The sequence below is a fragment of the Capricornis sumatraensis genome, chromosome 23, assembly GCF_032405125.1.
Source record: "Capricornis sumatraensis isolate serow.1 chromosome 23, serow.2, whole genome shotgun sequence".
Classification (NCBI taxonomy): Eukaryota; Metazoa; Chordata; class Mammalia; order Artiodactyla; family Bovidae; genus Capricornis; species Capricornis sumatraensis.
In genome coordinates, this window is record NC_091091.1 from 33,575,718 (window position 1) to 33,602,594 (window position 26,877).

General features: G+C 45.5%; 1 protein-coding gene across 17 annotated transcripts in view; it reads left to right on the forward strand.

Moving 5' to 3' along the window:
* The first annotated feature begins 236 nt into the window (after window positions 1-236).
* The window catches only part of TCF7L2 (transcription factor 7 like 2), a 199,629-nt gene continuing 172,988 nt past the window's right edge, over window positions 237-26,877 (forward strand). For 11 of the 17 annotated variants that reach the window (XM_068961282.1, XM_068961283.1, XM_068961284.1 and 8 more), the window contains exons 1-3: window positions 237-445; window positions 736-802; window positions 1,042-1,166. In XM_068961282.1, coding sequence (XP_068817383.1) covers window positions 257-445; window positions 736-802; window positions 1,042-1,166 — 381 coding nt within the window. In that variant the 5' untranslated portion in view covers window positions 237-256. Of the gene's footprint in view, window positions 446-735; window positions 803-1,041; window positions 1,167-13,370; window positions 13,440-26,877 lie in introns of all 17 variants that reach the window. The other 6 variants (XM_068961280.1, XM_068961281.1, XM_068961287.1 and 3 more) reach the window with 1 other exon arrangement.

Genomic DNA, 26,877 nt, shown 5'->3' on the forward strand with positions numbered 1-26,877 from the left:
TGGGAACGAGAGAAAAAAGAAACCCAAACTCACGCGTGCAGAAGATCTCCCCCCCCTTCCCCTCCCCTCCTCCCTCTTTCCCCTCCCCAGGAGAAAAAGACCCCAAAGCAGAAAAAAAGTTCACCTTGGACTCGTCTTTTTCTTGCAGTTTTTTTTTTGGGGGGGGCAAAACTTTTTTGGTTTTTTTTTTTTTTTTTTTTTGCTTTTCTTCCTACTTCATTTTTCTTCCAAAATTGCTGCTGGTGGGTGAAAAAAAATGCCGCAGCTGAACGGCGGTGGAGGAGATGACCTAGGCGCCAACGACGAACTGATTTCCTTCAAAGACGAGGGCGAGCAGGAGGAGAAGAGCTCCGAAAACTCCTCGGCGGAGAGGGATTTAGCTGATGTCAAATCGTCTCTAGTCAATGAATCAGAAACGAATCAAAACAGCTCCTCCGATTCCGAGGTAGGAAAAGCCCCTCGGGCTGGTGGGGTTCTTAATCTATTTCCTGGGCTTGGCAAATGTTGCTGAGAGGGGAGAAATCGGGGCTGGGGGCTGCGGCGGGGCGCCGCAGGGCCAGGCGGGCGGCGTGTGCTTGTGGGGCCACCATTGCAAAAACTTGTAACCTTGTTTTTTTCTCTCTCCCCCTCACCCCAAACCCCCCACCTCGCTGATCCTTTTTCTCCCCCCCTTCTCTCCCCAACCTCTGCGTGGCGTTTGCCCCTCGCCCTCCCCACCTCCACCCCTCCGGGAAGGCGGAAAGACGGCCTCCGCCTCGCTCCGAAAGTTTCCGAGATAAATCCCGGGAAAGTTTGGAAGAAGGTGAGTACGCCCCGCGCGGCCCCGCAGCCGCCCGGAGCTGCGCCCCACCCCCCCGGCCCCCAACTCCGGGGCCCGCCGCCCCGCGCGCCCGGGCCCCGCGCCCCGCTCGGCCCGGCCGTGCGCCGGTCCGGCCCCGGGCGCCCCCGGCCACCTGGGGCACTTTTCTAAAAAGTTTCTCCTCGCTCTCTCCCGCTCCGCGCGGCCGCCGCCGCCGTCCCCTCGCCGCCCCGCCATGTTAGCGGCCAAGAGGCAAGATGGAGGGCTCTTTAAGGGGCCACCGTATCCCGGCTACCCCTTCATCATGATCCCCGACCTGACGAGCCCCTACCTCCCCAACGGATCGCTCTCGCCCACCGCCCGAACTGTAAGTGCCTCCGCGCCCGGCCCCCCGCCCGCAGCCCGCCCGCCCGGCCCCGCATGCGGCCCCTGCCCTGCCCCCTCCCTCCTCCCCCTCCCCTTCCTCCCCCTCCCCCTCCCCGCCTCCTCCCCTCCCCGCCTCCCTTCCCCCGCTCGTGGCCCAGCAGCCCGAAACTCTCCAAACTTTTCTGCCTTTTGTGGACTGGGATGTGTTTGCACTTCGCCATGTTCTTGCTTTCAGTTTGTTGCCTCGTGATGTTGGGGAGACTTTGCTTTCCAAGCAGGGCTCTGCTAGGGTGGTGGTAGGGGGGAAAAAAATCAGAAGAACTTTTTTCTTTTTTTCCTTCTGCGCTCTGATTGCCCCCGCCCCCTTTGGTGGTGTTTGTTTCTTCACCCTGGGAAGATGACTGTGTGGCTCTTTCTTTTCTCCCTCTCCCTCTCTCTTCCTTCCCTCTTCTGTGGCGTCTTGGGCTTCCCCCGGTTAACCCTTTGGCTGCCGCGGCCGGGGACGGAGTGACTGGGCTGCGCCCGACGCGCGGTGTTAGAGAGCGGATTGTCCCTCCGGGCGTTTGGACTTGCGAACTAGCGGGCGCGCGGAGCCCGGGGCCCTGGAGAAGCGTCTCGGCTTTCTCTCTCGGCCGCTGATTTGCTTAGCTTTCTAGTGTCGGTGGCTGGCTTTCAGCCCTCCTCCCCTTTTCCCCTTGGAAGGTCACGCTTCCTTAGACGGGTTCCACTGCAAACTTTGGGGGGCTCCGGGCTTCCTTTCCGGGGGGCCACCCCGCAGGACCGCGAGCGCCCTGGGCGCCGTGGCTTGGCTCGGCGGCGTGGCGCGCTGGCTTCGGGCTCTCCTGGGCCGCGCGGGGTGGAGAGGCCCCTGTAGCCGCGGTTCTTGGGTTGTGTGCAGCCGGGATGGCGTCCTCCGGATGGACTTGATGTATTTCTAGGGAATTTGGTGCTTTGGGGTTATATAGCGAGGTCTGCTCTCGCTAGCTTTAGCGAAGGCCCTCAGCGGGCCCTAGGGGGGCAGAGACCAGGGTGTGCGGGGGCCCAAGGGTGTAGAGAGGCTGAGGGAGGCCCAGGGCGCCTGTCCTAGGGAGTGGGCTGCTGATCGCAGGCCACCCAACTTTGAGGGCCTCAGGGCGGAGCGGGGTGCCAGGCTCTGGGGGGCGCTTCCCTCAGCGTGCGCCCTGAGCCCACCCCTGACATTTGTTAATAGGGCTCACCCCCTTCCCCGACCGACCTCTGCCCCCTGCCCTCGCCCTGAACCGCTTCCCCCCATCCCACCCTGCTCTTAAAAGCGTGGATCCCGAATCTCTAGACGCGATCTCGAAACGTTTGTGCCCGGCTTCTCGATTGTTATTTTGCACTTTCTCTGGCTCAGTCCCCCTACCTCTTATTTACACACACACTACTTTTGTCTTTTTCTTTTTCGGTAACTCGAGCTAGCAATTTGAAATAGTGCACCCACTGTTCAGCAGCCGTGGATTCGGTGCTAATGGCCGAGGGCTTGCCGGACAGGAGTCGATCCGATCTACAAGTGTTTTTAAGCATTAAAATATTAACTATCAGGTTTGACTTGTTTTTTTGGGGCCCCGGCAAAAAAAAATGGCAAGGGCATGGTAGACCGGTCATTTTTTACGGCAAGGAAAGAAATAATTATTCCCCCCGCCCTCCCTTGCGCCCAGGCTTCTGCAGGCTTGGGAAGCTGGGAGACCGTTTCAGCCCGACCTCCTCTTAGATGGCCAGCGCTTTCTGGAGTCAGGGGCCGGTCTGTGGGGTTGCAGCTGGAGGCGAAACACAGTCCGGCTACGTTGTATTTTTCCTGGGAGCTCGTGGGCATCTTGAACTGGAGAGTTTGTGTAATGACCAAGCCGACCAAGCGACATTCCAAAGTAACCCTGAGAATTTCTTCTTCTCCTCCCCTCCCCCTACGATGGAAGTCTCTCTGATATTATTTTAAAATCCACTTTGCCATCTGAAAGGCCATCTGAATACTGAGCTTTGGTGGCGGGCTTGCTGGCCCTTCTGGGCTCCTTGCAAACTCCTGTCTGTGGCCGCTGGCAGGCTTGCCCCACTGTCTCCCGAAACTCCAGCAGTTGTGTTGTGCTGTAATTAAGAAACAGGGAAATTGTTAAAGGCAAATAAATGATTTCCCGGTGCGAAAAGGAAAGCTCCCAACCACCCCGTCCCCTTTGTGGGCATTGTAGGAATACTCGGCGTCTTGTGATTTTAATTGCGGACATAGCGGGTGGCCTGGTGCTGTGACATCAGATTTGAGAAGACATTTCTGAACTCAGGAGGCAGTTTTAATATTTGCGTGTCAAACACCCAACAGACATCTTTTGTGCGCACAGGCCCTTCCTCCCTCCTGTCTGTTACCTGAGTTAGCTGATGTGCTCCAAAATTAAAGTTATTTATTTAAGCCGGTAAGCAGAGACATGGAAATGAGGCTGAGAGGCTGTTATGTGTCACTCCTGACCTCTTCAATCAGAAGGCCGGCTTGCAATTCCAGATTTGATACAGCTGCCGAAGGAATCTATAGGCAAGATAGTGGTCTTTTCATGCTCATCTGAAATTCGTAGTGCTTCATAGAGTGTGTTTTTGAGGGCAAGGTGTAAAGACAAATTGGCTCTATTCTTTTCCCAACCCTCCTTGGTGGTGGTGGTTTTTTTTTTTTTTGCTATATTTTCTGTTACTTATGAGTGTACCTGTAAGCTGTTGCATTCTTTCAAAAGCAAGCTCTTTGGGTTCCTGGTTTCTGCTTTTCTGTTTAAGAACGTAAAGAATTAAGGAGTATCATTAAATGGGCTTATGATGAATAATACATTATCTCAAGAATAATGCTTTAATTGCTGGAGACGCCATAAAGCTTGATAGTAGTAATTTTATTTTAAAATGACAAAGATTTCTACATCATGTTAATTTAGCCTTTGATACAGTAATAGGAATGGCTTTTAAAAAGATTCGAATACAAAAAAGCATTAAGGCGAGAGGTCTGGTTAAGTAGATGAGAGGTGATAGAACTGCAAATATTAGAATTGTGGTAACATTTGTATATACTAAAGATAAGAATACTGTTTCCGTATTAAAGTTGATAGGAAAAACTAGTTTTACATTTATTTTTCCCTCCTGTCAAATGAGAATATGGGATTTGGTGGCCGAAATTCCAGTTAGGTTTGAAATTCTTATTAAGGACTTGGTTGTTAGAGCTTTTGCATCTTCTTTGATCCAAAGTTATTTGCTTTTCAGCTGAAACTGTTTGCTACTAGGTTGAACAAATAAATAAGCAGCATCTTGAATTCATTTTAGAACTTGGAATCCAGCATTTAAAGGAAACCAAGAGGGGCCTATTCATTGGGGTTTTATTTAGCTGGGCAGCAACTTCTCTTTCTGCCTGGTGAAAAATGGATGTTTTCTCCTCGCTCAAACAACATAATCCTTTCTAATACAAAAGATTTAGACCTTGGAGTGTGAAGGGTTAATGGTGGTCCTTCCCTGTTGTCCTCCCACCCCCCACCTTCACCCCTGATTGTTTTGACAACACTTTTCAAAGTGTGACATTCCAAGCCCCTCCATAACAATGTAATATTACTGTAATTACACAGGTCATTACATTTTAAATAGAGAACAATAAAATGCTTATCGCCCTGAAAAAGAACAGGTGTTCTTGCCCTTCTTTGGTATTTATGCTAATTGTTTTTCATCTCCTTGAGAAATATTTATGGCAAACATGTTTAGATTTCAATCTCAAGGCAGCAATATTAATTCCATGCTAATCTTTCTAGGTTGGGGTTTAATGTCTGCAGTTTGGATTATGGGCTCAACATTCACCCAATAAGTCATATTTTAATGATTATAAATTTAATATGCCAGCGCTTCCACAGTTTGTTGAAATGAAAGCCTTCTGAAAACCCCAGAAACAAAACTATGAGGCATTCGGGAGCCTAGAGTGTTTATCTGAAAGAAGTGTTTTTGGAAACTTGACTGCTGAAGGAAAGTAGCTTTCATTGATGCACCCCTATCTGATGGAGAAAAGATTTGGAGAAAAACAATCCCCCACTCTGGCTGGGAGTTTTCCACCTTGATTTTAATTTTACTGATATGGATTTCATTTAGAGTCCCTGCTGGAAACTGGTCAGCTTTCTGTTTCTTAGCAAGCTGTGAAAAAGTTACAGGAAGGTTTCCGGGGGCTGGCAGATCAAGAATGCTGTTCTGTTAGCAGTTCAGGATAACTGCAGTTCTGCACGCCATTAAAAAAATATTTGCTTTAGAAAACCAGCATTTTAATAGTTGCACCAGAGGCTGTGCTTTTAAAGATTACAGTAGAAGCCTTTCCAGGTTTTGAATGTTTCCTCACATGCCACGAGGTGCCTGTGTGCATACGAAAAGCACCCAGACTTCTTGGTGGAGAAATGTTGGTGCAACTCCTCTTACACAGGCTCAGTGGGTAAACTGGAAGGTATCTAAGAGGATTTTACATTTTGTCAGATGTTTCACAACAGGGGCCCCCGAATCACATTAAAAATGCACTGCAGAGACAGGACAGCTGCAAATTTTTGTGCGGACGCGTGTTTCTGGACCATGACTAAAACTCCGGGGACCTTTTCCCCAGCTGTCTGGAAGTTCTGTGGAAGTTGGTTTATTGGCAGTTAAGTCTGAGACAACCTGGATTTAGCAAAGACTCTCCTACACAGGAAGTAGATGACATTATATTGGGGGAAGGGACTTCAGGCAAGGAGTGATTTACTCCTTTTTTGTTTCTTTAAACCATAGCGTTGCCAAATAAATAAGCACTTTCCAAGGAAGTAGGTGTAAGCTTTTTAGTCTTGGTGAGTGGAATTAGATAATATCTTTAACCGCATTTATAACTGTTTCGAGGTGACACATTTCAGAAGTTTGGAGGAGGAGGGGGATGAATCAAATTCTTGAGGCTTTTCTTTTTGAAAGGGGTGTGTGATGTGGGCGTCTGAGTTTCTTCTGGGAGTGGATATTGGCAACCGTGTAAGTCCGTCTTCAACTCTGACTTATAATTGAGCACATTTGTGAAGGAAATGGTTAATTTTACAACCAAAGGCAAACTCGCACCTCGACAGGTCTGCTGAAAGAAATGTGCCCTAGTCCTTTGCTGGCAAGCACCACCGGGTCATAAATCCACAGGCTTTATTTACAGCCCATAACACTTATGAATGTTAAGATATTTGACGCCACGTTGGCCTTATAATATTCAAGGTCCGCAGACACTGGCAGTAGCTCAAATTTCTCTCACTAATTATAAGCAATGAGATTGGGGGGTTGGTGGGGACAACCCATCACCAAAGCTGCCCTCTCCCCTGCCTCTGACCCCCACCCCTACAATCTGAGCCAGCCGAGACAGACACCCCCTCCTCCTTTGGCAGCTGACTTGTACTTTTCCTCCAGGCTATTGTTATACACATTTATAAAGAGCACTTTCAGGAATGGAAATTCAGTGGGGGCTCTGCACGAATGTTTTTCAAAAGCAAAGTTGCTCTAGGTGTTTGGATCTTTTTTCCTTTTCTTCTGGTTTATCCCTTTTTCCTTTCTTTCTTGATTTTTTTTTTTTTTTTTTGAGACCCTGTTGTCTTTATTGTGCTTATTTCCCAGAATACTTAAAGAAACCTGATATGGGAGGCTGCCCTTCAATTTAAATGATGTTTCACTGAGCTGGAAGGGAAAACGCACGCAATTGCATAGTGCAATAGTTAACGTGAGGGTTAAAAGAAAAGTGACATGGAGTGAGGAGAATTGATTAAAAGAATTAATAGATGAGAAAAAAAATCCAAGTTTGCTTTGGGAATGGGAAGGCCATTCATTTGGGAAATGTGCAGTGGTGTCTTGGTGGAGGACATAGAAAAGTAACAGAGAAGGCAGAATAAATGCTTGTCTAAGAAAGGTTAGAAAGGCATAAAAAGATGCGGCAGAGATTTGGGCTTGACAAAAATGGCCTCATTGAAATTAGGAGTTAGAAGTTTCTTATGAGAGGTGAAAATACCATGACTGGGAGGTGGGGTGGGGGATGGTATTAACAACCATATTGATGTGCTCAGTAAAAACTGGTTCCAATCTACTTTTCACCCAAAGAGCTCTGTGCAGCAGATATGTGACTTCCCACCGTGCAAGAGTCTGGGGATGGGGCATCTGTGGTGAAGACCCCCGATGTGAGAGAGATGGCCAGTTACCTTGCGCATTGTCATTTATTCTTAAAAAAGAAGTGGGCTGTCCTAGTGTGTGTGTGACCACATGGCAAAGGGGGGGTGGGATTCCGAGGTGTGTGGGAAACTGTGGCAAAGAGGGGCGGGGCTGATGGCTCTCATTTCTGGCTGGGTCCTTCGCTCCATCCAACCCAAACTTAAAGACCGAGGCTGAACGGTTTTATTTTCTAATCAATGGAATGCAGAAACTTACTAGCCCTCTGGGACAGATATGAATCCCTTAACAGCTCATTACAGAGATGGGGCTGTGGGATCTTTGAACGGGTTATCAGCCCTGGTGTTCTTCGGTTTTCCTAGGATAGGCTGTTTTCTTCCTTAGGCATATCTGATTTGGGGCTGGTAATTTGGTCTTTTATATTTTATTCTTTTCTTTTTTTTTTGGTCATGAAGTAGCCCCACACAACTCTTTCTGCAGGGAAAAGGGATGGCTGTTAATGGGATCAGCTCTGAAGGAGTTAAAATTGCTTGCTAAAGTTTGGCATCATGAAAATAAATTTGAGGCCTGGTAGGCATTAGTAAGGCACAGCACATTTACAGAGCTTAATTAGTACGAACTGTAATTGTTCATGGTCTGCCAGAAGAAGTAATGTTCAGGAAAAGTGAAGTCCTTCTCTTGGAGTCTTTAGTTTGAAACCGATAAATCACTTGCATATTTGTGTAGTGATTCAAATAGAGCTAAGACCTCTCCCATCCCAACATGTGGTAAATTGTAAAGTCAATGAATTGCAGATGTAGGCTACAGTGAGATTCTCTAAGAAAATGCAGAATGAATGGGAAAGAGTGATGCTATAAATATTTACTGAGAAGATAACTAGCTTCTTGCGTGCTGGGCCAATTATGATGTACTAAATATATTAGCAAAATGCTTTAAAAAATCGAGAGGATTTGTGTGGGTCTTTGGGTGGGTCGGTTTATTTGGGAAAGTGAAATAAAAGGCACTATGTTATTGTCCTGTCAGTTTTATTAAGCCTGAATCACAATGGCATACCCAGGGAAGGACACATGAAACCCACATTAATGCAAATTAATTCGTTATGAGTTGCAGCACTGTGACTGCTAAGTGGAGTAATGACGGGGCATTATTTTAAGAGTGTTAGTGTAGCAACTTTTAATGAGAAATGCTGTGTTAGGAACATGTCTTAGCACTTTAGCCCACGTGTGTTTATATGCTGGAAATGTGTTTTGGACAAAAGCAGGAAACTTGCTTCACTTTCTTCTTCTCTCCCCCGAACAGTTTAAGAACTGTAATTATGGTTTGATGTTTAAAGAAAATCATCTAATTTTCCCTCAAAAAACAAATCCAGAAATGCCCATCACCATAACCAAGTTCAACTGTAACTTTTTGCAGTGACTGCACCACAGTAGGGAAAAAATAAATAATAAATGTAGCTACCCCGCCCCCCCATAGACCTATAGATACAACTTTCTCAGAGTGATTTTCTCTACCTTTTTTTTTTCTTAGAGAATTTTGGTCTCAGGCAGTGTTGCAAGTCAATACTTCTTTCCCCCAATGTGAGTAGGTGGATGTGTATGAAAGCTGTAAAAGTTAATGATCGTTCTCTGACTCATGGCTGATGGTTTCAGGTTGAGGAAAAGAGAAGAAAAAATTAATGAGGGTAAATAGACATTTGATGGAACGTCGAGACAGTAGGAGAGATTGTTCCTGTGTCTAAAGGCGTGTGTTTTGTTGTAGCACAATTTCTGGAGAAAGCCAGGAAGAGAAAAGGGGTTGCCTTTGTTAAATTGTTGTTTTAGGAGGGTACAGATGTTCTGTGTCTGGATCTTTGCAGGAATGCTTAAGCCTCCATACCTACCAGTCTGTGCTGGTTTTGCCTTCCGTGTAGAAGTTAGAAGCCCCCTTGGCACTTTTTAAAGGGGTAGGGAGACAGACACCCAGAGACCTGGTCAGAAGTTTATTTCCCACTAAATGTAAGAGGCTCCCAGCATAGGGCTTGGGGGTGTTGTCACTGTCCTGAAAAATGACTGGTGACCTAAGAAAAGGTCTTAGATATACTTAGGCCCCTATTTTGTCTTTTGTGCTAATGGCATGTAAATTAAACTTACAAGTGCCTCTTGGTGGTAGCTACAGCGGGGAGGAAGGTGAACCAAGAATTCCCCTAAACTAGAACTTTTTAGGAAATGAATCTGGATTTCTTCTTCTTTTTTTTTTTTTAATAGAAAGCTAGGTGATTCATAAAAATGGAAATAAAGCAAATGCTCCCCCTCTTCCCAGTTTAGTGGAGTGAGTAGGCATACAAAATTAATCTTCATCCTACAGGAAGTTCACTTAAGTGTTGGAAAACCCAATGGAGGGTTTCAAGTTTTTGAGTTGCCTTTGAGGATGAGATCTCTGTGGCTGAAAAAGCTGCATTGCTATTCTCCCATCTCTGGGTATCTCTATGTCTTGTATTGGAAACATCAAAGTTAGGGCCAGTAGTACTTAGAAATGAGACAAGATAAATCAAGATAGGATTTCTTGATAAGGAAGGGGGTGGATTGTGAAATATTGGGTTTTGCTTCGCTGGAGAACATGTGCCAGACTGTGCAGAGCACTCCATGGCTCTTTCTCTGGGGGAGACATGGCTGGGTCATCTGGGAGTGTTAGAATGGTGGGTGGGCTTGGCCACTGTGAACAAACACACTGGAAGGGAAGGTGTATTTTGTTGCGAGTTTCACAGGAAGGCACAACATGAGAAGTACCTTGGAGTTCTCATTTGGTGTTGCTTGAGGAGGTGGCTGGGATCGGGGCTAGGGGTGGTGGGTAGGCACCACATTAGGGCATGGTGCAGGCTCAGGGCATAAGAGCCACAGTTGCTGGATGCAGAAGTGATGGACAGTGCTGCAGGTGACCAGAGCAGGGGGGGGCATCCCAAGAATCCAGGCATGGGGGAACCTGGTTCTTAAATCACATAAGCCTTAATTCGCCATCTAAGATCTCTCAGCCTCCCCATATCTTCCAAAAACAAACAAAAGCACAGAGGGCCAAACTTCTCTTGTTCTTTCTTCTAGCTTTATACGGAGATAAATAAATTATTGTTCCATCTTGGAATGCCAAGTTTTTACTGGGTCCTTGTATTTTATCTTCGTCTTAAAAAGCTACACTATAATGAACAAGGCATCCCTGTGTTTTACAGGGAGGGAAAAAGCCGTTTAAAGAGTGTGTTTTAGAAGAGAGTATTTGGGAAAAGAGGGGGTGGAAATGCAACAGAGAAATGAGAAAATTTTAAGTCTTCGTCGCTGTTGCTGGGGGAAGTTTAGCTCAGAATCTCTCCAACACAGTGGGTTCTGGTTAGGAGTGAAGATCTGATTGGAGCTTGTGCTGCATGGATTTAGGAGCTGGTCAACGTTGTTCCGTGTGCCTGGACACCTGAGGAGTGAAGTTACATTGCTTGGGGACGCAGATTGGTGTGTGTGAAGGTGAAATTAGCTTTGTCCTGCCAGATTCTTAGGGCATTCCTGTTGAGAATCTGCCTGCAAGTGCAGGAGACCTGGGTTCGATCCCTGGGTGGGGAAGATCCCCTGAAGGAGGAAATGGCAACCTGCTCCAATATTCTTGCCTGGGGAATCGCATGGACAGAAGAGCCTGGCGGGCTACAGTCCATGGGGTCCCCAAAGAGTTGGATGCAACTCAGAGACTGAACAACAATCAGATTCTTAAGGATCTTGGAGCTGCATTTTTACTGTCTTAATTGTATTAGTAGCTTTCTCTTTGGAGTTGTGTTGTTAAGTATGGAACCGGACAAGTGAAAATTGAATTCTGATTAGCCACAGTTTCACTAATTTGTTTGGAAGGCCATGATCGTATGAAATTTTGTTTCCATGATGTCTTCTTAGTTATCAGGTGTCCATTCAGTTTTAATTGATGATAGAAGATTTCTGTGATTACCCTGAGTGCAAGATCGCCTCAGGGCTCCGCAGGGTTTGTGGGAAGAAAAGCCTGGACAAGTTTCCATTAAGCTCTGCATCAGGCAGTTGGAAAAGGGAAGAAGAAAACCGGCTGAAAAGGGGGACGAGCTTTCAGTGTTGCCTTCTTTCCTGAGCGGGAGAGTCCCCCGCTCCACTCGACCAGAGCTGGTCTCAGCCAAGAATTCCAAACTCGCAGAGGAACCTGTCCCGCGCACAAAAGTTGTTTTAACACGATGCACAATTGTCACAGTAATTAGTCCAATCTCCGCTTACTGACTGGCAGTTTTCACAAAAAGGACGGGGGGCCGAGGGGGCAAGTTCATCTGTCTTCTGCAGGGACTCACTTTGGATGAATAGCTCCTGAGTGTGTGTGTTGGGGTGCGGCAGCAGGGGCAGCTCTGTGCATGGGAGGGGTTTATCTCAGTGGCTCAGCCTTTATCTTTTGTTCTTTTGGGGAGTTGATTCATTACTCTGCATTGACAGGTAAAGGAATATGTATATGTGTGTATATATATATCCCCCCAACCTCTATTGTGCTCCCTTTTAACTTTGATTACTATTACATTTGAGACCAGGGGGACTCCTAATATATCTATACAAGCAGTGTTTTTTTGTTCATTTGGAAAAGACATAATGGTCTCAGAACCCATTGTATCCCCAACTGGGAACAGTACTGCCTTATCCCATGAGCCGTATGGATTTAGGCTATTTAAAAACTTTCATTACTACTGAGTTGTGTTTAGTTTGACTTGGTTCAGAAGTTCTTATATGAATTCCGCCCCCACCCCCCAAATAAAAACCTATATAAAATGAATAATTTTTCTTACAGGGAGCAAGATACGAAATAGTGGGGTCTAAAACTCACTTAGGCTAGGTAATGCTTTGCTTTACGGGAAGGTTCTGGTAATAGAAACAGCACAGTGGTCATAACAGTAGTAGTTTGCTCTAGTAATACAGTTCTGTGTTTGGAAATGCAGCTGATCTGCCTATTGCTGTGAGGAGGATGGACAGCAATTTCATAAGACCATGTGACACTTCATCATTTTTTTCGTTTATGGGCAATTAAAATGCATCTTCAGATATTGTTGAGACCTTTTGGTGATTGTTGTGTTGTTTATAAAATCAGTCAGCAAATGGTGTTTGTTTTCCCAATTGATAGGAGCCCAAGATTAACAAGTATTATTGGGGAAAAGAAAAATTTGGAGAGCCATCTTGGTATTCCTTTTTATTTGGGGCTACCCACTTCTTTAATGGGGGATCTATAGGTCTTCAAGGGGAAAGGCCCAGGAGAGACTTTAGCCTTCTGCTGTGGCAGGGGGCAGTGGGGGGGCCGAGTCTGGGTGAACCCAGGGCATACCTTTACCCTTGGGCTCCCGAATAGGTGGTCTTCAGAACTTTCAGTGGCTCTTGGGCACTGGTTGGCTCCCTCTTTGGGGAAGTGTGGATTCCTAGAGTGCGTGCGGGTTGCAAGAGCTGTCCTGAGCTGTCCTGGGACTGATAGCTTAGTCATTGTGAAAGAATGTATAAGGCATCGGGTGGCCCCTGAATTCTCTGCCTGCCACATTTGTTTTCCCCAAAATAGAATTCTGTTTGAGGGTGAGAGCCCAGTTATTCAAACTCTGGCAGGGGGATCAGTGGGGGAGGGGCTTGTACCTTTGCAGTCTTGTGGCTTCTCACATCCTCTCTCTCCCAGTCTTTCCCTCTCGCCTACGTGTCGCAATTCTGATGATTTTTGCAGCACACAGTTAATTTTTCTGCAGCATCTTGCTCAGCACACTGGCTTCCTTTATGTCTTAATGGGCATCCGTCTTTCCTTTTCATGTCATTGATCCTCACTCCTGGCCCCCTCCACCTCCCTCCCTTTTGCTTATTGAATAGGTGCTTTTTTAAAAAAAAACTTTAGATTATTATGAGCATCTTATTTATAGCAACAAATAAAAATACACAGGTCTTGATTGAATGCCAAGGCTGCAGTTCAATCTAGGAAGGTTTGTCTGCTATTCATAAACTGCTTAAGATGTTTTCTTGTAGTTTGTGACATAAGCAGAACGCTTTGATTTGGTTTCTTTCTACAGCTCCATTTACAGTCCGGGAGCACACATTACTCTGCGTACAAAACGATTGAACACCAGATTGCAATTCAGGTAGGACATGCAAGAGATCCTGAAGTTTGATTTGTTAATATGTAGGTCTCTTGTGTCTGTTATCCTCCACCCTTTCCCCAACCGAGGTGATGATAATGATGGTGGTGATGATGATGGTGGTGGGGATGATGATGGTGGTGGTGGTGGTGGTGGTTGATTCTTTGGGGGAGGTGGGGAGCAAAGAAGAAACAAGGCAGAAGGAAAGCTGCTAAAATGATTTAAAGATAGAGAAAGCAGGAGAAACCGATGTTTTTTTTTGTCAAGAGCATCTTGATCAGGCACGATGGGCACACGGACGCCAGTTTGGCTACTGTTTTTTGCTTCAGGAGGGGTCTTAAATTGGGAGTCAAATGAGGTGACAGTGTGAATGGGAAGAATTAAGGGGGATGAGATGGGAGAAGAGGCTGTGTGACAGCCAGGGAGTTGTTTCCGGTGGCTCAAAATCATGTTAAGTGGTGCTAAGAATATCACTTTTGACCTGATTGTTCTGAAATGTTGATTTCTCTCGGACTTGTTGATATATGACACTGGAAGTGCTGGGAGGGAAAGGCGACGGAGCTTCTGCTGAGTGTCCTGTTTCCTGCTCACGTAGTACTTCCATTCTCTTAAATCCAAAGGCTAAACAAATCACGGACTAATATAGACTCAGAGCTGAACTGATGCCAACAGAGTGCAGTAGTGGAGGGAGACCAGACTAACACGATTTTCGTCTGTCTGCCTGGCCCTGGCCAGGATGGATAGACCTCATGGTGTAACTGACGGTGCCGAAACTTCTTGAGCCCTTCCGCTTCTGCGTTAACCCTTCGAGGGGAGGTGTTTGAAACTCCTGGGAGTGTTCAAGTCTGGCTTTGGGGTCGTCTCTCCGTGGAAGTTGGTGTCGCTTGGTGATAGCGTTTCCATTCTTCCCTTGCGTGTGCAGATAGATAACTTGTGTGTGCGTATGTGGTCCACAGCCACACCGCGTCTTTGTAGCTATGCTATTTCAAATCTATAACTGCCTGGAGAAGACTTTCCAGTATCCCTTGGCCCCAGGTCCATTGTGAATTATTCCGTCAGTGAAAAGTAGGGCTCGGCTGACACGGTTATTCGGTTGGGGCTCTAATATTTTGTACTCATTTCAAGGTGACAGTAGCTTGCTTTAAAAATATTTTGATTCCTTCTGCAGTTATGCTGCTGACCCATGTGTGTATTTTAGGGGAAGTGCAGCTCTTTGATAGTGGCCCTCCACCCCTAGAGGCTTCCAAGGCTGCTGTTCTTGCTGGTCCTCTCCCTGGGGGACCCTTCTTCCTTTTGATGAACAGCACAGTGAATTTTGCTCCCGGAAAAAGGTACCGGCTCAGGGCTTGGATGGAGAACAAACCCAAACCCTAACCCATGGTAAATGGATGAGGAACAGTGTCCTGAGGCCCACGACATCTCAGTAGCGTGCTGGGAAGTCCTGCTGCCCAGGGTGTGGGAGTTGTCGAGGTTGGATAGCATCATGACCCTTATCTTGGTGTGGAAAGGCTGGCTGGGGCCATGTCACTGGGAGACGAGCCGAGACCAGAGCAGCTGTTGTGTCTTTACACCCGTTGCTGAAGCGTCTCTTGTTAGACCGGGCAGTTCATCTTTCTCCAAACCACCTGGCACGGTGCGGGCCATGTGAAGCGCGTTCTCAGGAGGAAGATGGAGTAAATTACAGAGCTCATTGTTTGGAGGACTGAAACCATTACTATTCCTCCATGAACAGGTAGTATTGTTCTTCCCTGCCGAGGCCTGATGCCCATGTGGGCAAACAGAGACACATTTTATGAGAGACCCAGCACTGCCATGCCTTTGCGTATTCATTCTCCCCCAGTCTCTGCTGGACCAGGACAAGGGGAAGCCAAGAGGCGTCTAGCTGTGATTGTAGTTTGATCACCAAAGGCTAAATGGCAAACCAAAACAAAAGAAGCAAAGGGAAAGAAAGAGGAAACCTCAGACACAATAAAATTGTCCCCCAGGCACATGGCAGCCAAGTAGCCACGTCGTGGTGGAACAAGAGGATGGCCCTCCTTTGGTGCAGAGTGGAGCGGATGTCTTCCCTACCCCCCATTCTCCACTAAGGCTTACATGCGACGTGCTTGTCGGGGCAGAATTTTCTTCTCTGGAAATATAAGACTGTTTAGCCTTAATACATGCTGTATTTCAGCCTGAGCTGAGCTGGTTGCTCTCCTAAGCTATACCCTAAAATAACCTCGAGTAGTATGACACCACGTATCACATGAGATTCCCACTCCTTTCCCTTCCCGTCCCTCCTGTAATCTCAGGACTTGGCCAAGTGCAGCGCTTATGTGAATGGCTTCTGAGTGATTCTGTGCAATGGACATGAATTCGAGCAAACTCCAGGAGATGGTGGAGGACAGAGGAGCCTGGCACACCGCAGTCTGTGGGGTCGCAAAGAGTCGGACGTGACTCAGTGACCAAACAGCAACTACTGAGTGATCCTATGAAGGCGTCATTCTTCCAAGAGATTTGGACACAATATCAAGTGATGTGTTGGAAGCTTCCCCACTCTTGAGAATCTCCCAGCTCCTCTCAGTTTGAAAAGACAAGAGCAGCACAGAAGCCGTATTCATCCTAAATGGTTAACACAAATATAATTGAAATACAAATTCAAAGGCCTTCAAAAAAAAAAGACATAGATATTTAATTCTCTGGACTTGCAGAGAGTTTTACTGAAGTACAGCACAGTGCACAGATTTTTAGTGGAGAGGTGGATGAACTTCTTATCCTTACTTCTGTGATCATCCATGAAACCATCCCCCAGCTCAATAGGTAGAATGGGGTGGAATGCTTTTTTCCATAAAGGGCCGGACAGTAAATATTTTAGGCTTTGTAGGCCAAACAATCTCTGTGGCAGCGTCTCAACTCTACTATTGTGTGTGAAAACAGCCAAAAACAATACCTAAGGGAATAGGTGTAGATGTAGCTGGGTCTCAATAAAGCTTTATTTATAAAAACAGTGGCTAGACTCGACCCATAGGCTGTAGTTTGTTGGGCCCTGCAAAAGAGTATTACAACTCCCCTGCAGTCTTGCTTATTCAGAGTTTCCCCCCACTGCTGACAAAACTTCTTGCTATGGATTAGTTTCATCTATCACCATGGATTAGTTTTGCCTGCCTTTTTAGCGTCTTAGAAATGGGATTGTGTAGAATACAGTCTCATGTCTGGCTCTGCTCAGCATTATGTGTGGGTTTCATCCCTGTTATTTCCTGTAGGAAGAGTTTGCCCTTTTTTTTTTTTTTTAAATTATCACTTAATATTCCACGATGTATGTGTCCTTTCTGTGCTTTAGGATATTTGGGTTCCTAATGGATATTTGTTCCTGTGTCCCACTGTTACGAATATAAGGCCCTAGTTACTTTCTCACCTGCATCTTTCGGAGGACTGTATGTGTTAGGTTCTGTTGTTCAGACTCAGGAGTAGACTGTAGAGTGATACGTGCTTCGCTTGCATTGCCCTTTTAAGAGAGACTTGAACTCTGGATTTCAAGTGATGCTATTTGAAATGCGCCAACATAGTAGTGGTTGGGTATGTGAGTGATACATAGGAAGGGGAGCAGTAAAAAGATCTTAGTGGGGTCAGAGGCCAGTTTGCCCAAGCTCCAGTGGCCCCAGCTCCTGGGAACTCCTCACACTGCCTCTATTAACCTGGAAGAGAACGTGCAGGCTGAGCGCAGAGGTGGACCCAGGGGTCCACCTTTCCAGTGCCTCCCAGGCATACCCTGTAGTTGACTTGGATAACTGTTTAGGCACTATCTCCTCTGCCTCCCCAGAGAGAGCTCTTCCCACACTCCTTCCAACCCCATGAGCAGTGTTGGAATCAAGGTCAGGACCCACAGAAGACACTTCCCTTGTTTTTCAAAAGGGCGACTTCAGAACCAATTAAGCCTTTGTTTTAAGAGTATTTTGGCCAAAGGTTGATGTTTTAACACCAAGTCAGATGTGATTTAGGAAAAAAAAACTCCACACGCAGCAAAAACAAACTGTGTAGACCTTTCTTGGTTGTTTTTCTTTTCAGATGTGAAGTGGTTTGTGTGTGTGTGTGTCTGTGTGCGTGCACAAAGACAACTAGGAGAGGATCCAGAAGAAATGGGCCGTTTTATTTGTTTACACAGCTGAGCGGTGGAAATTCTGCAGTGGGTGTTGCTTTCCCTTTCATCCTCAGGCTTGCAGGCTTCCATCCGAGTTCCACCAGCCCATTCCCTTCTGCTTGGTCATAGAACTCATCTGCCATGATTCAGTATCGCCCAGGGACTCTCCTTCGGAGCCTGGGTGCTTTGTGGAGCCAGCGAGAAAAAGGACACAAATTGGAGATTGTGCTTGTTCCCTTTTGGTCCTTTAGTCTTGAATGTGAACTTGACACAGAGTCTTGTCTGAGTCTTAACATTGTTAAGATTCCTGAGGTGCTGTGGCTCAGAGTCCATTTCTTTCCTCCACTACTGGGTCATTGGTGTTTGTGATAAAAACGGTCAGTGAATTGTACCAGTGGGTTTGGGTGGGATGTTTGAGAGGGCTTGGCCTTTCTCCAATTCATGTTTCAAGCGGTCATCTCTTGTGTTCGAGGCCCTCCCTTGCTCCACAAGTTTCCTGGCCTTTCAGGTTTCTTGAGGATTTGCTGTCTTCCCTGAGGAGCAAATCTGGGCTAACAGGAAGAACCCCGAGAAGCAGCTTCAGTTCTTGGTCCAGTTCTTTAGTCCCGTCACCAGACTGGCTGTGAGACTTCATGTCCACTTTCCACAAGGAGTGCGGTTTGTGTGTGTTTATGTATGTGAAAGAGAGAGAGAGACAGACCTAGATGCCATTTCACTAGAGTAATTTGACAAGGCCTCTGGCTACCAGTTTAACTTATTCAAAAGATTCATTCATTTGCTGTAGTGGTGCATTTTAGCCTAATTGTCTAATTGAAGTCCATACCTCAGAAGGCTTGTTCATTCATTCAGAAATATTTATTGTGAATTATGTGTGTGCCAGGCCCCCGGGGAGTTCATCTGGGAGCTTCAGTTCTAGTGATGATTTGGATACTGATTTATAAGCACCCCACTTGGTCCGAAGATTTACATTTTTAATCAGGGTTCTGAGTTTGGAATTGCTGCCCCAGAGGCTTCTGAATCAGTCAATTGATCACTTATCTGCTGCTCAGTCATATTCTCTTGCCAAGTAAAAATTGACGGCTGGCCGAGTATTTGATGGATAACTTTTTCTTGTTTTGAGTGAGAAACTAGACTGCTCTTGGGTTCTGATGAGCTTTTGAGGCCTTTTTTCCCCCCTGATTATTCGAGGAGAACCAGATATTTTGCATGGCTCTTGAAGAGGCATTTCTTTTGTTTGTGATAGAGCAGCTTGGGCAGTGATGTGCTTGGTCTTAGGGATGAGAGGCAGTAGCAACAGCTGATAGTAATAGCAGCTTCTGCTTATTAAATTCTTCCGACGTGTTGGGTCTGGTGTTAAGTGCTGGATGCGAATTATTTATTGATTCTTCATAATGACACAGAAGGAAACCCAAATGGTGTAGCTACTCTTTACCACCATTATCCCCGTTTTGTGAATCAGGAAATGTAGATTCAGACGCCAGAGATGTTTTGCCCATAGATAGTCAGGGAATTAGGATTCAAACCTGGGCAGTCAGACTGGAGAGAGCCTGTACCACACAACCTCGTGCTGACTTCTCTCTGCTCAGAATATAATGCCCAGTGGGCTCTGGGGTTCCTAAAGCGGTGTTGATGAACCGGCTCTCTGAGCTGTATACAGAGGAACCGTCTGGGAGGGGCTCCGAAATACAGAATCCTGGGTTTCAACCCCTTTGAGGTCCTCAGTCATCACGAATGGTCTCTGTTTCGCATATTGGAGCAAGCATCACCTGGGAAGTGCCAGGTGGGTTTGTTGAGACCCAGATTGTGGCCCCGCCAGAGTTTCAGGTTCTGTAGGTCTAGGTAGGTCCTGACATTTGCAGCTTTAGTAGATTTTCAGGTAAGATTGATGGTCCCTTCTCTGATGATAGCACTTTGAGACCCACTGAGCAAGGGCAGCATTTCCAACTCTGGTTTCACATCACAGTCCCCAGGGGAGCGTTAAAGACAATGTCCCCGCCAAGGGGGATGCTGAAATCTGTATCCCAGCCCGCTCTTTGGGTGATTCTGATGCATGTTGTTACATGAGAACAACTACTGTAAAATCTCTTGTTTGTTCGTTGGCTTATTTTAACTTGACTCTTTCCCTGGGGGAGAAGAGACTGGGTTCAGAGTTCTAAAAGGATGTCCATTCAGTGGTGGGAGTCTTCTCTTTTGAGAGCGTTTCTTTACCAGGTAATCTCTGTGATGGTTATTGTCCTTTGAGTTATTCAGTGCCAGTGAGAGAAGGAGGGACTCTGCTGTTGCTGTGTGAGGGCCTATGGGAGCCTGAAGCTGAGGGGTCTGGCAGTCTTAAGTGCTGCTCAGACTTCCCTTGCTGTGAAAAGGCAGATGTGGAATCAGTTGTTCTGGGGTGGGGCCTGGGATTCTGCATTTCTGACGCACTCTCAAGAGGGGCTAACCGTCTTGGGTCCTAGAGCACTCTTGGGAGGGGAGGAAAGGTAGAGTCTACTTTGAAAGACAAGGAAACTGAGGCACAAAGGGGTGAATTGGTTTGTCCGAGCTCCCACTGCTTGGTAGAAACAGGGCTGAGAACAGGAATCCAGGGGTCCAACTCGGCTTAATATCTATCTTTCAAGGAGAAGTTATCCTCTTGTCTGAGCCAAGAGCAGTTGCATTACATTGGCCAGATAAAAGAAAACAGTCCAGTTTTTACTTTCTGGTTTTTAACTTCTATCTGTTCTAATTGCATCACTGTATTTGTACGAGTTGAGATATTTGTATCTGTTCATTCTCCACCATATTAAGGCATTTGGGGCCCAGCCTGCATGGCCTCTTAAGAGGGCTGATGAGGATACAGAGAGAAGGTCTGTTTGTTTTTGACTAGAGCACCCAGAAAGGATGGAAACAACTTTCATCAGCCATATGTGTCCCCCTTTTGGACCATAGCCAGTAGGTGTAAAGGTCTGGTCTGTGGCAGTCAGCTGGTTGCATTGTCTTAGTAACTTCATTTTATTAAAAAATTTTTTGCAGCCCTTTATTTATTTACAATTTTATATTAGAGCATAGTTGACAAACAATGTTGTGTTAGTTTCAGGTGTACAGCAAAGTGCATGTATCTGTGCTTTTTCAAATTCTTTTTCCATTCTGGTTATTGTAGAATATTGAGTGACGTTCATAGTGCTATACAGTAGGACCTTGTTGCTTATCTCTTTTGAATATAGCAGTGTGTACATGTCAATCCCAAACTCCCAAGCAGTTTGTGGGATCTTAGTTCCCTGAACAGGGATTGAACTCGGGGCTCTAGTAGTGAAAGCCCTGAGTCCTAACCATTGGACTGCCAGGAATTCCTAGTAACTTCATTTTATAAGTTGCACTTAATAATAGTATTTGCTTTTTATAAAGCCCCTGAAAATTGTGGGGCCGTTTAGCTAAGCACAGACATTTTTAAGTGGGTTATGGTTGACATTTGCAGGCTTATCAAGCTTAGCACTTAATTTGTTTCTGGAATTGGGTTTGGTTGCGTGGTATCACGTCCTGGTCAAACTGATAAGTGGCTGCAATTTTTTTTTTCTTTTGAATCATTTCCCTTGGAATCTCAGGATACTCTTCTATTAAACAGAAATGGAAGGCCATTCTTCCTGAAGGTTCTGCCAAAACCTTTGCGGGGTGGGGGCGGGGAGGTTGGCAGGTTAGTATTTTAATGAATAATACAGTGAGACTTTAAAAATATGTAAAGCCTAAAAGTAGGCAAAGGTACTAAATGAAACATGAGAACTGAATATTTGTGGACTCTCTGAAGCATCTTCACAAAACAGTGTTTTGAGGTGCCAGCCGGAAAGACACTTGGTTGCACCAACTTCTACGCTGATTGAGGCCCAGGCCGGATATTGGCATGTCTTTGTGGGCTGGATGAGATATGACGCCTTAGTGCAGGCTTCTCCACCACAACACTCTATTGACATTTTGGACTGGATGATTCTTTGTTGCACAGAAGCCTGTCCTGTGCATGCCAGGATGTTTGCTTAGCATTGGCCCTGGCCTCTACTCTCTGCATGCCACTAGCACCCAACAAAAAACGCCGCGGCCAAAAATGTCTGTAGATCTTGCCAAATGTCCCCTGGGGGCCCAGATTGCACCTGGTTGAGAACCACGGAGCTCAGTTTATCAGCGTAGAGTGAGCACCCTGCCATTAAGGCTATGGAAGCATTAGCTTTGCCTGTTAAAGGGACAGGTACAAGTGTGTTCAGCTCATGCTTCTGGAGTCAGATAACCTGGGTTCAGATCCAGTTTCTGCCAGACCTCCATTTCCTAATCTGCAAAATGGGGATGATGCTGTTAATAATAGTGCCTGTTTTCAGAAGGTGGTGGGGAGATGAAGTACCATCAGGTCTGTGATGAGGTGGGCAGGGCAGTGGCACACAGACTGATACATACAAGCAGCTGTTTTTAACTGAGAACTATGTGAAGTACTCGTTTATAGATTTTGAATCTGCCTTATTCCGGCATGCATTGTATGTTTTTTATTTTCTGTCAAGAATATCACACATGATAAATCTGATAACGTGGACTATCTTTGCTGGGTAACAAAGATTTATGACTCCTGTTGGTTGCTGTTTACATTTCTCTTATGTCACTTGAAAATCCTGCCTTGTCCTTGTAACATTTTTCTGAGGTTCTGTCTTCTCGTTGTCTCCTTAGAGTGCCGTGCAGGAATGCCTGGGCCATAGTAGGTGTACGGCAGGGGAGTGAATGTGTTTACATACTGTATACTGTGGGCAGAAAGGGGACAGAGGATATAAGGTTGCATTTTTTCCCAAAACAGCCTGTTTCACAACATGAGAGGCCAATATGTATATTTTTTAGTACTCATCCAAATAATTTGAGATAGGCCTTCAGTCACTATGTAAACTTGAGTTTCTTTCCCAGGTATCTCTCGTTTTGATTTCAGTTCTCCTTCAGCACATGAATTTGGACCCTGTCTTAATGACTGTGGCATTGCTGAAACAATGCGTAAGCATGGTTGGACTGGTTTATATGTATGTGATTGTCTTCTAATTTTAAAGATGCTTGGCGTTTAGTTAACTTATTATCACTATTTTTAATGACAAGTAGTGTTATCCACTGGATTATAACATTTTCTCAGACTTTGACAGTTGTCATGGATTCTTGCTGGGGACTTAACAACAACAAAAAAATCATTCAACAAGCATTTTCCTTCTTGTAGATACATGAGCTTGCATGAGCAAATTTGTTCCTTTCTATTCCCAAACCTTGTGCCTCCCTGAATTTTGAGGTTTCGATGTGACGCTAGAATAATAAAGAACTGTGGTTGACAGTCAGAAATTGTTCAAGGCTTGAAAAGGAATGTGTGTGTGGTAGTAGCCCGTTCTTGGCGGGGCAGGAAGGTGACTAGGGCTTTGGTGAGGCTACCCTGTAGGGAAGATGGTCTTGTGTCAATAGTTTTTAAGTTGATTCAGTAAGCATTGCTGATGATTGAAATTGAAGAATTGTGAAGACAATTCATCTTGAGGAACAGAGAGCTGAGAGTGTGCGTCGGGCTGCTGGGAGCAGACATTGACGTACGGGCCGTCATCAAACTAATTGTTGTTTGAATTACCTGTTATGATCCGATGACAAATCTGCCTTGCTCCTGCCACTGGAGCAGAAAATGTAGCTTGAATTGGCGTGATGTTAGCAAGTGTAAACTGTACTTCAACAAGATGGATAAACCCAATTATGGGGCAGACCTGTAGAGAGAAAATCCATTTAAATCTCGTAATGTTAAGCAGAGCTGTGTTTAATTCATTTGGACCAATTTGGGAATGATGTATGAGTGTGGGTGAGCATTAGTCAACGGGGGGGACCGCTTGGAGGGAAGGGATGTGCGGATGCTGCTGGCCGCTTGGGGAGGCAGCTGGGGTGTCGTCTCAGCAGCCTGCACTAATGGCGGGGAAAGGCAGAAATGACAGAACAATGTACTAACTGCCGAACGCAGAGCAGCGCTGTGTAAATGAACCAATAAGGAAAACGTGTGAAGCGGAAACGAGAGGAGGTGTTTTTCCTAAATGCTGCTGACAGTCCAAAATAGAAAGGAAATTTGAGGTTCCCCTTCTGTGTTTCCAGCTCCCCAACATCCTTGTGGGTTTCTCCAAGCCTTGTAGTAGGAAGCCTAGAAAATGCTCTTTCTAGTTCTTGGGTGATGATTTAAGAGAGGAAAAGAGAGCGAGAGAGAAAGAGAGGAAAAAGAACAGCTAAGTTTAAATTGATAACCTTGGGGCATTTGATTCTCTACTGGAAAGCGGTGAAGAGGGCATGAGTATTCTGAAATGCATATAGGGTGCATATCTGGAAGAGAGTTTGGAAGGGCTTGTCTATTTAAACTTTTCTATTATTTTAAAATAGTTATTGAGTGGTAACCCAGCTTTGTGTGTTGGGGGTGCTCAGTATCTACTGGTGAGATATTCACCACTGGACTTTAGAAAAGTAGAATTTAGAGCTAAAGACTGGTGTTCCCACAAGTCAGACTCATTAGGATCTATAAGGACTTTGTATTCTGGATTTCTGATGTCCACGCACCCACCCCGTGTTGGTTTGGTCCGGGGTGTTCTTAGAAGACTCTAGTTAGCTTCCTTTTATTTTGGGAGGAGTTGGTAAAGCCTCCCATTGAGTCTGTTATTGTTTGGTTTTTCTCTTTTGGTTTTGGGTTTTCTTCTTTCTTTTCTTTTGTGGAGTAGACTGGACTTGGACTCTTGGCTTGTTGAAAGGAGCATTTGAAAGACTGGAGTGTGTAAGGAGCTTGGCAGTGAACCGCCAAGAAATTCATGGTTGTGCACTCCTGCCCCCAGCCCATAAATCTAACCATTGGGAGTGCTGGTGTAGATGAAGGTTAAAGCCCTAGGAGGTTTTTTTTTTTTTTTCCTGTAATTGGGGTACAGTTCATTGTATATGGTTGTGGTATATACATTGAGTGTCCATTCCAGGCAATCTTTTTTTTTTCCCAGAGGCAAATTTATTACGATTTTGCTTCCTTTCTTCAACTCCATTGAAGAACCAATCTCAGGATGATGATAAAAAGTTAAGACTTTACCAGTATGGCCCAATACTGAATCTGAATGTTCTGAACTAGTTAAGCAGTAGAATTTAGGCAGAACACTTTGAGATAATTTAAACTGTCATCTCCACCAAAACCCACCAGCACAGTGAAGCCGTCAGGTTGGCCTGCCTGTGGGTAGACCTCCCAGTCATTTCAGAATAAGTCATGTAGCTAAATGAATTTGGGAGAAACATCAAGATGGGCTTCTGAATCTGAACGAAGTTCCTTTGCACTGAAAGGAGCATCCCTTGCATTCCGTGAGTTTTACGGGGGCCTCTGTCTGCTTTGGCTCGAAAGTGCTTTCAAGATTTATACTCCTGAGGGTGGGATATAGACAGTGTACACTGGGCAGGCAATGAATCAGGGGGTTTTTGGAAAATAGACTCTTAAAGAAAAGAAAGCATCTACCGAGTGGGTAGAATGGCCTGTTCGTGCTAGGGGTAAGTCTTTTCAGGATCCTGGAGGGTTGCTTTCTTGACTAAGTTGTCCCTTTCTGTACAGAATGGAGGTGAAATCTGGCAGTCATGTGCGCAAAGGGGCATTTTTGCCATTTTGATTAGATCCTAAGATGTAACTATATAGTAAAAGACCTAGGAATACTTAAAATATGGTACAAAAATGAAATAGATAATATCAACTCTTTAGGTTAAAATTATTTTCTGTGGAATTAAAAAATTAACTTATGCCATCAACTTCTCCATAAGAGATTAATTGATGTATGCAATCTATAAGACAATTCAGGAGATGTTTCAGGATTTAGAGAGTTCTTCGTTTGGTTCTTATCCTTAAAATCGAAAGCAAATCTCACTTCTTCTCTCCTCTTGGTCTCCAGTCACTTAGTTTTTATTTTGGAATCCAGCAGCATTTATTTCTTAATCATTGCTGCAGAAGCCAAGAATTTTCCTGTTAATTAAAAAAAAAAAAAAAAAAAAACACCTCACTGACCCAACGTAGGCAGGCAATTTCTTTTTTTTTTTTTTGTGAAAGAGAACTTAAAGGAATGTTCTAAAATGACCCCAAGCTCAAGAGGATGTGTTTAGCAAACCACCAATGTGGTTTGTGCACCCGATTTTGTTTTGTGTTTTTAAAAAAGTTGTCACTTGTCACATTTTCACACTGGTGAGTGAAAGCAGATGACAAATGTCTCCCCACCGAAAACCTGATGTGTGAAGCCATTTGTGTCTGAAGGACTGCCACTCAGGGTCTGATTTCTAGAGGAAAAAGCTTCAGTCACATGGTAGACCCTTTTTCCTTGGAGGGGGTCCCCTGCCCCACCTCCCCCACCAAACAAAGGCAACCAAAAAAAAAAATGCTGTGTTTCACTCTGGTGGCTTTTTAGTTGGGTTACATTTGCCAGTTTATCTTCATCAAAAAATAAATCTGAATATACTTCTCATTTCCCCAGAAGCACGCCACTCCTGCTATGATTTTGTCATTTGAGGAGAGTGTAGGAAAAGCACCAAAATCCTCCTTGTAGCCTGATGTGGGTGTCCTGCCTCCACAGCTGTTTCTGAAAAAAATTATTTATTTATTATTTGGCTGCACTGGGTCTTAGTTGCAGCCTGTGGGTTCTAGTTCCCTGACCAGGGATCGAACCTAGGACCCCTGCATTGGGGGTGTGGAGTCCTAACCACTGGACCACCAGGCAGGTTTCTTTTTTTAAAAAATAATAATAATAGAGTTATCTAGTGTTTTCTTCCTCTGCTCTTATTGGAATTTTTGGCCCAAAGTCTTCTCTCTGGGTCCCTGGTTTTGCATAGCAGTTACAGGAGCCCGACAGTGACTTGCACGTGACAGGAACGGATGAGCTGACATGTAGAAAGCACACACACAAAACCACATGCCCCATGCAAAGCAGATATGGTTTTGATTTCGGCCTCCGTGGTTCTGTTATCATTGCTTTTTCCGTGAGAGTGGATTTTTATCTTTTGACCGACTTCTGGTTCCCTCCATGGTTTGTGGTTTCTAGTTGCCCTCACAGCGCGTCAGCTTGGCTGCTTGGGAACCAGAGGTACCAGAGCTTCTGGGTTGCGGGAGTCTGAGGACAGGGAGCCTTCTCCAGGAATATTGAGATTGAAGATCTCTCCTGGAGCCCCGATGCCCTGGCAAGTGGCTACAGAGCCATTGTTCCCGTCCTGGTCACAGGCTCCCCACCTGGGGCTTCTCCTCTCTCTTTCTGTGTTAGTTATGTAATGCCTCTAAGGACTGTTTTGGAAACATCTAGACCAACTTGTGATTGATCTTCCTGTTCT